At 39.6% G+C, this 12,966-nt stretch overlaps 2 protein-coding genes across 3 annotated transcripts in view; one reads left to right on the top strand and one right to left on the bottom strand.

Annotated features, from left to right (window-relative positions):
- fbxo25 (F-box protein 25) overlaps positions 1–762 on the top strand; it is a 71,657-nt gene extending 70,895 nt beyond the window's left edge. Inside the window, exon 9 of the mRNA XM_072251145.1 lies at positions 80–762. Within this exon, the coding sequence (XP_072107246.1) occupies positions 80–169 (90 nt within the window). The 3' untranslated portion in view covers positions 170–762. The remainder of the gene's footprint in view (positions 1–79) is intronic.
- Positions 763–5,111: 4,349 nt separating this feature from the next.
- The window catches only part of LOC140193944 (testis development-related protein), an 82,340-nt gene continuing 74,485 nt past the window's right edge, over positions 5,112–12,966 (bottom strand). The window contains exons 4-5 of one of the 2 annotated variants that reach the window (XM_072251143.1): positions 7,778–8,080; positions 5,112–5,650 (exon numbers count right to left, since the gene is read on the bottom strand). In XM_072251143.1, coding sequence (XP_072107244.1) covers positions 5,314–5,650; positions 7,778–8,080 — 640 coding nt within the window. In that variant the 3' untranslated portion in view covers positions 5,112–5,313. The remainder of the gene's footprint in view (positions 5,651–7,777; positions 8,081–12,966) is intronic. The other variant, XM_072251144.1, reaches the window with a different exon arrangement.

Here is a 12,966-nt window from a genome sequence, read left to right as displayed (position 1 = left end):
TCAGTTAAGGGGTACTCAACCTGTACCTTCATAATGTTAATAGTAAAAGCTAAAACTTCTTCATTATATTTTCCACTAGGATACAGGCCATCCCTGTACAGCCAACAATCCTGAAAGTTGCTGTACACCAGTGTCGCCTCAGCACTTCATAGATCTCTTTAAGTTTTAAGTGGAACTACTGATGCTTTAAGGCTTTTATGTTCGATAGCCTTGATCATTTCTCATACGAGAGCAACCAATTTGCTTCCTTTTCTTCTGCAATATGTTTTTCATTAATTTTTTTTTATATCCATATACTACCAAAATTAAATGAAACTAATGTAGGACATTTCCAATATCTGCATGTTTTGATTCCTGATTTGTATTAATAAAGTTAGAATTCATTTTCAACATGTTTGTGCACAATAATCATATTTCAGGCTAAATGTAAAAGCGAAACATTGTTTTAGCTATTTTTAGCAAAAACAAATACATGCTATCATTTTCACCCACAGCACACCTTTTGGATAAAGCATTGGACCCTAAACAGCATTTTTGTATGAATAATATTTTTTTAAGTTGCAGTTGTATGAGTAAAACTGTTCCTGCTTATGATTCATTGTGTATTTAATATATTTTTTAAAAAGTATAATGTAATGAAGTGCATTATTTTGTTATGTCACTCCTGCTGCTTGTAATTTTGCAGATTTTGGTGATCCAAGTACAACATTGTAACACGTTTGAGATGCAAATTAATTTTTAATAAAATCTTTAAATTTATAATATTTTGCACCACTGGTTATGTACTGTCAGAACTCCGCCATGTAGATATTTTGGAAGTGTGAAGTTTTTGATGCCGTATTAAGATTGAACTCTTGATCTGCCTTATAAATATTGCAGCTCATTACAGGTATTTTAAATCTTTAAATCGAAGTGGTTTCTTCTGTCATAAAAGGCATTAGGGTTGAGATTGATCCTAGCTGAATGCAGATTAGCGACAGCTATTCTCGACCATTAAAAATCCCTATTAGTTAAACACTACATCCTGGTGTTTTTTTTTTAAATTTCTATTGTGGAAATTGCAGCATGGATTAAAATGGTGTGTTAGCAGAGCAGTATGCAGACACGTTGTGCAGTCTTCCTATGTGTGGAAGTTCACTAAGGTAACAGTCAAGATGATAAGCTTACAGAAACAGTATGCATAGTGCAGTCACCTAGCCTGAATATGGCCCTTGAAAGTCTAACCCTTATACAAACTTTCTTTTCAAGCCTGTGAACCAAGATCACCAATAATATCAAGGCAAAATAAGGATGTGAACAAACTATTCTTGGGCAACACTTAATTTTAGACAGTTATTTTACTAATTCTCAAGTATTATTGGACTTTAACACAGACTTAATTGCTTATTAACACCCAAAATATGTTATGATTATAAATAGGAAAATATTGGGATTCAGTAGTGCATAAAGTTTCTATTGGGTCAATTAAAATACCTATCCAATTTTCTCACATTTGACAGATTTCCTTCTTATCCTTTCCCATCTACCTAACTGTCCAAATGATTTTCAGATGCTGTGATTAAATTTAGCCAGTTTTTATGGCCAGCACTGGATGACCAAAATGCTTCATTTCAGACTTGTCAGGATTGAATTCCACCTGCTACTGTTCTACCCAAACCTTCAGTTGATCTATGCCCCACTCTATCCTTTGCTATTGTCCTGACCTGACCAATGTGTTTTGTACAGATGTTACATCACATCACAACTGTTGGATTAAAGATGCCCTCTCTGAATTCACACTCTGCCTGTATTGCACCTGTACCCATTGGAAATATCATATTGAGCTTCTGGGAAGTGAACCTGCATAATATGACTGGCCTAGATGGAATCTATGGCTGTGTCATCAGATTCAGCATAGACCATCTGTCAGGTATATTCACAGATATCTTGGACCTTTCCCTACTCCAATCTGAGGCTGTTACCTACTTTAAGACCGTTTTCATCCTGGAACTTAAGAAAAATGAGATAATACACTGTATTGACTACTTCCTGCTGGCATTAACATCCAACATCATGAAGAGGCTGATCATGACAGACATCTACTCCAGCCTCCCAGATAACCTTGACACACTACAATTTACCTACCACTAAAACTAGTCCATGACGGAGAGTATACGCAGGCTATACACTCATACCTGGAACACCTGTACATTAGAAACACCTACATTAGACTATTGTTTATTGATTACAGCCCTGCCCTCAACACCATAATTCCAAACGGTTCTCCAAATTCCTGGACTTGGGACTCAACACCTACCTTTGAAACAGGATCCTTGACTTCCAGGCAATCTGAAGGCAGGTGACAATACTTTCTCTATTATTATCCTCAACTCTAGTGCCCTGCAAGGTTCTGTCTTCAGCCTCTTTACTATATAGCCAATTCCAGATTTAACTCCATATACAAGTTCTCAGATAACAACACTGAAGTGGGCCAGAACTCTAACAACAATGACACTAAATTCAGAAAGGAGAGCGCGTACGGGCATGATGTCATAACAACCTTTCCCACAATGTCAGTAAAAGAAGCTGATCATTGATTTTAGAAGGCCTGGCAATACTGGTGCTGTGATAGAGATGGCTCAGAACTTCAAGTACCTCGGTGTAACTATCAGCAACAATTTTTTCCTGATCCAGCCACATTAACGCCGTCTTAAATAAATAAATGTCTTTACTTCGTCAGTTAATTATTTCCAATTAAATGAAAAGCAAAACTTTTGTCTTAACACTTTATTGATGTGAAGCAGCATTGTCTGGCAAATTATACAAAGAAAAGCGAGTTTTAAAGTCAACTCTAAATATTAAAAAAATCATCTGTCACATCACATTGAAATCAAAAGGTTGACTACTGTGCATACAGTACAAAGTAAGAATTCGGTAGTAAAATATGTGAATGGGAAATACTTATTAGTTTTAAAATACAATTGCAGTATTTAAAAATGTTCTTACTAAACCATTTATCAAGAAAATTCTTCCAAACTTTTAATCTATTAACATGAAGTGCTACCACAGCTTTTGTACAGTTGCATTATCTACATTTGTAGATCATTCACAAATGAACAAGTGACCTTTCTATACTAGGTAATTTCAGTCTGCAAGGATTAATTAAATACTTTGGCAGCATTTCTGATAATAACAGCAGCCAGCAAAAATAGATCTGTGGTACAAAACAAAATTAATTTTGCAGTAAGCAAATTCACTAAACCAATGATGATCCATTCAGAAATTAGCAATAACTGCTGACATAAAGCTTTTTAAATACAATTGTCTAATCACCCTGAGATGCAATTTAATAAAAGTAATCATGTACTGCTGTATCATTTGACAATCATGTTATTGCTAAATAACAAAACTCTCGTATTTAATTTCTCTTCACTATTGGATGCTGGATTTGGGTTAGAGTTGAAGTATTAACTGTTCCTGTTGCTTAATTGAATTTCCCACAATGGTTGGGTGCTTTTTGTTCCTTCCCAACGCAGAATCATTGTAACTGCTTAATTCTAATTCTAAGAACGTTACTACCAACAAAACAAAAATAACCTTTAAATTGTTTCATCACAAAAGACCAAGCCTTTGATGAATGAAGATAATTTTTGTGAAGGTTACAATTCAAGGTTTAATGTTAAAAGCAGTATGGAAACTTTGAAGTGTACAGAAAGTGCTTCATGAGGCAACTGATTCAAGTTAAATTATACAATCAATATCAAATATTTGATGACTGAAACACCCTGACTACTGGTAATCTGTTAGCTGTTCTTAAGATTGCTTAATAGGTCATCTTAGAACCTTTAATACGAAGTATTATGAAGTAGTGTGAAAGCCAATGGAATCCTTCTGCAGAAAGGAGAATGCAGATGCTGGAATTTGGACCAACACACAAACTGCTGGAGGCACTCAGCAGGTCAGACAGCCTGTGTTGGGGAAAAGCAACTCCTTTCCTCTTACCAATGCTGCACCGCCCAGAGTTCTTACAGCAGATTGCTTATTGCAATACAAACCTACTGCTTGAAAGAGTATGATTTTTTTTCCAGCCCCTCCTTTACTGGACAATAATTCCAACAGTTTCATAGGGCGTGGAAACTGATAATATTCCCACTCTTTACAAATGAAGCTGAAGGTCCAGACTTGGACAAGACATAGTCATCTAGCATGGCACTCTCCCAAGAAAACTGCTCAGTGAATTATTGTGCCTACTGTTTTACCAATTGCACTTTAACTAGTCACTGTTATGATTTAGGTCACCAAATATATTGATACTACACTAAAGAACTTGGATACAACAGCCAAAGCAAACTTTGTGTTTAAAAGGTGAGTAAAGCCAGAGAAGATTCCTGAGAAATTTCTTGAGTAGTCTTTCATTGATTCCCATAGTTAAAAAGCTCATTGAGCAGTTTCACAGTGGGTGCTATTACTACATCAGAGCATGTCACGACAGAATCAGTGATATCAATCCCCCAGTTGATGAATTAAGGCTTACTGAAAACAAAGCTGTTGGATCAGTTTTTGCTGAAAATACTTGGCTTTCTGTGAAATAAAAAAAACATACAAGACATTCAGACAAAAACAACTTCACACAACTTTTATCCAGCGATGGTAAGACACTGGATTCCAAACCAATGCTAACTGTTTAACAGATGTTCAAATTCAGTTCACCAGAATCTTTTTCTCATCATTCAGCATACATGAAGGAGAAGCTGAGTTTTCTTTTTCCACAACTGTAACAGCCCTTGTAATACATGTAATCCAACCACCCATCTTTATTAAGTCAAGAAAAGGGCAAAGGTGAAGAAGCTAGTCTATGGTCACTAACAGTAAACACATGCAAAGTAAATCTACTGCCTGTACCTCCTATTCTGTTCCACTGTGGTCTCTAGTACCCAATATGTGCAGTGGAGTAGTAGCCAAAATAAGCATGCATATATACTGATGCTCATAAACAAATACAGTATACCTAATGTTCAAAAGAATGAGGTATCAATAAATAGTTATATTTAGGCACTCAATAAAGCTGATGACAAGCAGTCACAAATAAAGAATGCTGATGGGACAATTTAAAATGAGCTCAACCAAATGGAAAAGGTGCTAATACATTTATTGAAGAATTGGCACAAAAGAAAGAAGGTTGGCGATTTTAGTTTAGTGCTCAACAGACACCGACTTCACATGCATAAAATTACACAGAGGCAAAGAATCCACAGAAAACCCGACGGAAGAACTGAAAATGGTGAGAACTGTGCAACTAATTTTTGGACTATCATTAAAGCAGATAGCGAAGTATCACTCGAGTTCTTCCCAGCAGTCAGTCAGATTTCCTTTGCTGCGTCTTCGGATTCCAGGCAGTTTCCCTGCCGTTATGATTCCCCACCTGGAACCACTCACATTTGTTTCACTCTCCAGGGTGGTATATTTTGAACTGCTGCTACTCTCACTTGCCCAGTCAGACCAGACACAGGAGTCAGTCAAATTGCTATAAGGATTCTCCATTGTAACTTGTGGTTCCCAAGTTCCTCCTTCTGTGGGACTCTTGCTGGCTGAATTCTGTTTAATTCCCAAGGTGTCCCAGAAACTGGGTTTCTTTTCCATTTTTACATCTTCTTTTACTTTCACAGTTGTCCTGCAGAGATAAAAGGGGCATGAAAAAAATTACTGCAAATATTGTTTTCAAATACATGCATTCATCGGATGTGGGTGATGAGGCCAACCTAATGATATTCATTATTTGGTTCTTAGACTTAACATCACATGGGACAATTAACAATAAATCTATTTTTTTTATTTTACTTTTCACAATTAGTTTTACAGCTAACAAAATAAAAGCATGTGGTTACCCAAAGGTACATGGTTGGGAAAAGGCAATTGACTCCTGATGTGTTAGTTTATTTTAGTTAACATGCTGATTGGCCTGGGATCACTGGATTTTGGAATAACAACAGATATTTGCAAGAAGAACACAGTAAATTATATCATCAACCCCCAACTGACTTTGGCTCAACCACAAAACTTAGCTATAATAGAGTGAAGGAGACTAAAATGATTAGCAATAACAAACATAAAAAAAAATTCATGAGACTGGGAGTCTAATGTTGTGAGGATGGGAAGCAGAGCTAGACATGAGCTTTAAGAAGGTATCTGGGAAACAGCAAATCTGCAAGGAAAGCAAGGGATGGATAAGAGTTTTTTCCTTGGATTGAAAAGTCAGTCACTAGAGGGCATGGATTTGAACTGAGAATGGGAGATTTATACAGCAAGTTTTGTTTTACAGAGTGAGTGGGAGCACACCGTCAGGAGACATAGTGAAAGTAGATGTGATGACAACATTTAAGAGGGATTCAAGGGGACACAGGGATAGAGGGTTATAGATAATATGCAAGCAGATGGGATTAGTATAAACAGGGATCATGATCTGCACAGACATTGTGTACCAAAGGGATTGTTGTTTGTGCTGTACTGTCTAGGTTCTGTAAGGGTGCTGTCTGTGTTGTACTGTCTAGGTTCTGTAAGGACAGGGTGTTGTCTGTGCTGTACTGTCTAGGTTCTGTAAGGACAGGGTGTTGTCTGTGCTGTACTGTCTAGGTTCTGTAAGGAAGGGGTGTTGTCTGTGCTGTACTGTCTAGGTTCTGTAAGGACAGGGTGCTGTCTGTGTTGTACTGTCTAGTTTCTGTATGGACGGGGTGTTGTCTGTGCTGTACTGTCTAGGTTCTGTAAGGAAGGGGTGCTGTCTGTGCTGTACTGTCTAGGTTCTGTAAGGACAGGGTGCTGTCTGTGCTGTACTGTCCAGGTTCTGTATGGACGGGGTGTTGTCTGTGTTGTACTGTCTAGGTTCTGTAAGGACAGGGTGCTGTCTGTGTTGTACTGTCTAGGTTCTGTAAGGACAGGGTGCTGTCTGTGCCGTGCTATCTAGGTTCTGTAAGGAAGGGGTGTTGTTTGTGCTGTACTGTCTAGGTTCTGTAGGGGGTGGAAGATAAATTTTGCAAACTAGCTTCAGAGTTAAGCGCAGGAGACGTGACAAGTAATGAAAGCATTCAGTCAACCATATTATAAAACTGTTTAAACCCTAGGTAGTCAATTACATGGGAATTGGAGGGGGTGCCATTTTCCCCTTATGTTTTAGAGATCTGATGAGTCCCATAGTTTAGTCTGTAGTCTGCGCAAGATGACATATGGTAATAAAATCAGAATCAGATTTATTATCACCGGCATGTGACTTGAACTTAGTAACAACAGTTCAATGCAATAAATAATATAAAAGAAGAAAAATAAAATAATAAATAAATCTTATTCAGTATACTTTATAAAGTATATATATATTGAATAGATTAAAAATTGTGCAGAAAAACAGAAATACTATGTATTAAGAAAAAGTGAGGTAGTGTCCAAGGGTTCAATGTCCATTTAGGAATCGGTTGGCAGAGGGGAAGAAGCTGTTCCTGAATCGCTGAGTGTGTGCCTTCAGGCTTCTGTACCTCCAATCTGATGGTAACAGTAAGAAAAGGTCATGCCCTGAGTGCTGGAGGTCCTTAATAATGGACGCTGTCTTTCTGAGACACCTCTCCTTGAAGATGTCCTGGGTACATTGTAGGCTAGTACCCAAAACGGAGCTGACTATATTTACAACCCTCTACAGCTTCTCTTAGTCCTGTGCAGTAGTCCCCCCACCCCCCATACCAGACAGTGATGCAGCCTGTCAGAATGCTCGCCATGGTACATCTATAGAAGCTTTTGAGTGTACTTGCTGACATACCAAATCTCTTCAAACTCCCACTGAAGTATAGTCACTGTCTTGCCTTCTTTAATAATTGCATCAATATGTTGAGACCAGGTTAGATCCTCAGAGATTTTGACATCCAGGAACTTGAAACTGCTCACTCTCTCCGCTTCTGATCCCTCTGTGAGGATTGGTAGGTGTTCCCTCGTCTTACTCTTCCGGAAGTCCACAATCAGCTCTTTCGTCTTTCTGACGTTGAGGGTCAGGTTGTTGCTGTGACACCACTCCACTAGTTGGCATATCTCACTCCTGTACGCCCTTCCGTCATCACCTGAGATTCTACCAACAATGGTTATACCGTAAGCAAATTTAAAACAACTGTAGCCTGCACCATTTTTGTTGCCTGTTGTCAGTGATGATGGAGACTAACAGTCTCTCTGAAGAACAACCAGCTGATCGATGTGGCCAATTGCTAATAAATGTACCTAACTTTTAACTGTTTACTCACCAGCTGGAGTCTAACGACTTGAAGTACATCAACAATAGCTCTGAGCGCCTCAGACATCAATTATTTGTGCACAACTAAATTTTTGAGTTGTACATTTGGAATCATCATGTGAGACCAGGTGCTTGACCATCATCAATCTTCCTTAGCGTGCAAGAGAGAGAGGGTGATCAAGTCTGGGACAGCTACACCAGCTGTTGCGTAGGAGAGACAGAAAAGGCAAATAGATCCCTTTTACCTCCTGTAGGAATGTAACACCCCTCTTCTATATCTCTTCAACCAAGTTCTCCAGTACGGCAGTATGTCTTCTATTATGATTCTAAGCATCCTGGAATGCAAGTCTGCTAGTACTGTCTACACCATCAGTGCATGTCGATTACTGAAGCTCACATATATAGTTCACAGAGGAAAAAAAATTACATAGAATTAAAAGCTAAAACTGCAGGCAAACCTGAATTATGATAATCAGGAAAAGAGAGCCAAAAATCACATTCTAACATTGGACTTTCAAATGCCATCTTGTTAGCATGATACATTTTCATCTGTATTACACTGTTTTGCATGGTTAGCAACTGTGAAGAGTTTCAAGTCAGATAGCTTGGGAGCTTCAGCATTCTGAAGCTGCTGCAACAAAAATCAGATGACCCATTAGTTCCAAGTTACAAGATTTGCTGAATTATAATGCACTTAATCTCCTAAGGTTTAGCCACATTACTTAATAGTAATTTTTAAACTACTTTCTATTACCAATTAACTACTTTCGCATACCGTCTGCTCCTATCCTAGTCCCAGACTGTGCCAAAGCTCAGTGAGTTGTCATCACTGTTTCTGAAAGGCTCATCCAATGAGAAGGCTGACACCTGACTTGGTTCATTGCTGAACACCAGATCAAGTGTTACCCCTTCTGTCTCCTCTAACCTTTCCAGGATATACCAAACAAATTATATCCCAACTAAATCTTTCGTACTGAGAAGGTGGCATTCACTAATAGTGAAGCTGAAGTCACTCATGAAACACTGAGATTTATAGATTGGACTATAATTCATATTGGCCTCTTTCAGTTCTATGTTTTATATTGTGTTCGAGCCTATTCTTTCTTGTTGCCAATTGACAGGCTGGGGGTTTGGGTGATCTGTTAGTTTTTGTGCAAGGGAGAGGTTGGGGGTGTTTGGGGTTTGGGAATTTTTGTTTGATTTTCTTTTCATGCAGGGGGCAGGGATTCATGTCTTTCTTTCAACCAATATGGTTTTCTGTATGGCTATCTAGAGAAGAGACAACAAATTTCAGAATTGTATTCTGCATACAATTGATAATAAAATGAACCTTTGACCCTAATTTTGAACCTTAAGAAAGCTGTGAACCTATTCTGTAGCATCCCTGACCCTGGCACCTGGGAGTCTCTGTCCACAAAATCTCCTGTTTGTTCTCTTAACTAATGAATCCCTTATTACTGCTGCTCCCCTTCATCACCACTGCACTCCTCTTCTCCCTTCCCTTCTAAGCCAAAGAGAGGCAGAGTCAATCTCAAAGACATGGCTGCCGTGACTTTCCTCTGCTAGGTCTTCAGCCCCCACCCCAACATTACACCTGTTAGGAAGGAGGACAGCTACAGGGATACACTGCACTGTCTGTGTATCACTTTTCCTCCTTGTGATGGTCACCTTGTTACTTGGGTCCTGCACCTTAGATGCAACTACTTCCCTGTATTTCTTGTCAACCAACCTCACAGCCTCCTGAATGATCCTGAGTATATCCAGCTCTGGTTCCCTAGCATGGTCTGTAAGACGTTACAGCTGGGTGCACTTCTTGCAGTTGTACTTGTCAACCCTGTTCTCTGCCTCTTCTCATGAACGTTTTTAGAGCCAAAGCCTCAAAGCTCCCCACTCTAAGCCTGGTCCATTTCTACAACAGCCACTCCAACAATGGTTGCTCCTCTTAAACCCAACTTCTTTTTATCGGCCCTTGCCAAGTTCCTACCTGCCCAATGACCTCAACCCCTTTGAAAGGTTCTAACAGGCCTCACTCACTTTTAAAATCTCACGTTCACTCACCACAAGCAATGGCTCATGCACCCTCAAACCTGTCAAAAAGTCTTAACAGCCCCTCTTGCTTTTGAAATATCACACTTACTCAGCTGTTTTGGGAAAATGAGCAAGACCCGGCGACAGACCTGGCAATGCATGAACATTTGGGTCTAAACTCTACAACTCATAATGTTTTCAGATAATTATGAGTAAGGATAAAATTGGAACTTGTGAACAGTACTAAGTTGGGGGAAGGAAAATTATGACCGGAAAAGGCAGGTGCTAAAATATATTGATTAGAGCAGCTACTGTCGGGACAAGTCCATGTACGACATGTGGGACTTGTTTATAAAGATCACTTGATTAGAGTTCAGAATCGACAGATATTGGTAAGGAATGAGAACAAAGTCGGTAAGGTAAAGTAACCTAGTATGACCTGTGAGTTCTGAAATTTAGTCAGGAAGAAAAAGGAAATATATGTAAGGCTTACAAAGCTAAAATCAGATTGGGCCCTTATAAAGGTAGTAGGAAAGTGTTTAAGCAGGAAACTAAGGTGAAAGGAGATCTTGAAATATCCTTGGTAAGCAAGGCCAAGGATGAGCGTTTAAAACTTACATTAAGAAAAAGGGATAACTATATTAATGATCAGTGGTGACAATGTGGTAAACTGATTAAGCACATTTATGGACTGGGGGATAGTGGACAGTGCGGAAGGCCAATCCAGTGGGAAAATGGAACTTAATGTTCTATTCACCCAGGGAGTTATCATCCATGATCCTCACTGGAGTTTACATGCCACCAGCGGCTGACTATAATCAGATGCTTGGGATACTGCATGATGCCGTCACCTAACAAGAAACAGTCCATCCTGACACACTTCAACCAGGCATGTTTGAAGAAAACCCAGCCCAATTACCATCAGCATATAATCTGTAGCACCAGAGGCTCCAATGCACTAGACCACTGTTATATTAAGATAAAGGAATGCCTACTATTCTATGCACTGACCGCATTTGGGGAAATCTGATCACGAGGCTGTCCTTCTGCTAAATGCAAGCAGAAGCTAAAGAGCAAGGCTCCAGAGATTAGGACAGCAAACAGGTAGTCGCTGGAGTCACGTAGAGGCTACGGAATTGCTTCAAGTCAGTGAACTGGGCCATATTCAAGGACTCATCTGTGGATGTGAATGAATACACTATTGTTGTCACAGACTTTATACAAACAGTTGTAAATGAGTTTGTCCCTACAAGATCAGTGAGAGTTTTCCCCAATCAGAAGCCCTGGATGAACCATGAGATCGACAATAATGAGTGCATTAAAGGCGACCAAGAAAGTTACAAGAGGTCCAGGTACAATCCCCAGAAAACTATCTCATGGGCGAAGTGGCAACTCTGAACTAAACTTGAATCAACAAAAGATGCTCGACAGCTGTGGCAGAGCTTAAATGCTATCATGTCTTACAAAGTACAATCAACTGACATGGGCGACAGCAGGGTTTCGCTTTCAGATGAACTCAATGCCTTCTACGCTCGCTTTGAACATCAAGACACCGAGGAACTGTCACAAACTCCCACAGCCCCAATGATTCTATGATTTCAGTATCTGAGGCCGGTGCGAGCATTCTTCAGGAAGGTGAACTCAAGAAAAGCATCCAGCCCAAGGAGGATACCTGGCCAAGTATTAAAGACTATGCTGATCAACTGGCTGGAGTGTTCACTGAGATCGTTAACCTCTCGCTTCGGCAGTCTGAGTTTCCCACCTGCCTTCATTTATTCTGGTGCCTAAGAAGAATGTGTCAACGTCCTTCAATGACTATTGTACAGTAGTGCTTACATCCACAGTGATGAAATGTTTTCAGAAGTTAGTGATGAAACATATCAACCCTTGTCTGAGAAGTGACTTGGATCCACTTCAATTTGCCTGCTGTAGCTACAGTTGCATAGCAGACGCCATCTCCTTGACTCTTCACTTAACCCTGGAACATCTGGACAGCAAAGACACATACATCAGAATGCTTATTATTGACTACAGCTCAGCATTCAATACCATCTTCCTCTCAAAACTAACCAGTAAGCTTCAAGACCTTGGCCTCAAGACTGCCTTGTGCAAATAGATGCTTGATTTCCTCATTTGCAGGCCCCAGTCAGTTCAGATTGGCAACATCTCCACAATCTCATCAGCACAGGTGCACCACAAAGCTGTGTGCTCAGCCCTCTGCACTATTCGCTCTACACTTATGACTGTGTGGCTAAGCATAGCAATGCCATATTCAAGTTTGCTGTTGACACCAATGTCAAATCAAAGATGGTGACGAATCAGCATAAAGGAGGGAGATTGAAAATCTGGCTGAGTGGTGCCACAAGAACACCTCTTCAGCAAGACTAAGGAGCTGATTATTGACTTCAGGAGGAGGAAATCAGAGGTCCATAAACCAGTCCTCATTGAAGGATCAGAGGTGCAGAGGGTCAGCAACATTAAATTTCTTGGTGTTATCATTTCAGAGGACCTGTCCCGGGCCATCACACAAGTGTAATTAAGAAAGCATGACAGCACCCCGACTTTCTTAGGAGTTTGCAAAGATTCAGTATGACATCTAAAACTTCGACAAACTTCTATGGATGTGTGCTGGAGAGTATATTGACTGGCTCCATCACACCAGTGCCCTTGAACATAAAATCATACAAAAAGTAGTGGAT

Source organism: Mobula birostris, chromosome 2 (genome assembly GCF_030028105.1).
Source record: "Mobula birostris isolate sMobBir1 chromosome 2, sMobBir1.hap1, whole genome shotgun sequence".
NCBI lineage: Eukaryota > Metazoa > Chordata > Chondrichthyes > Myliobatiformes > Myliobatidae > Mobula > Mobula birostris.
Note: the sequence above shows the minus strand (reverse complement) of the source record. Positions and strands in the feature narration are given on the sequence as shown.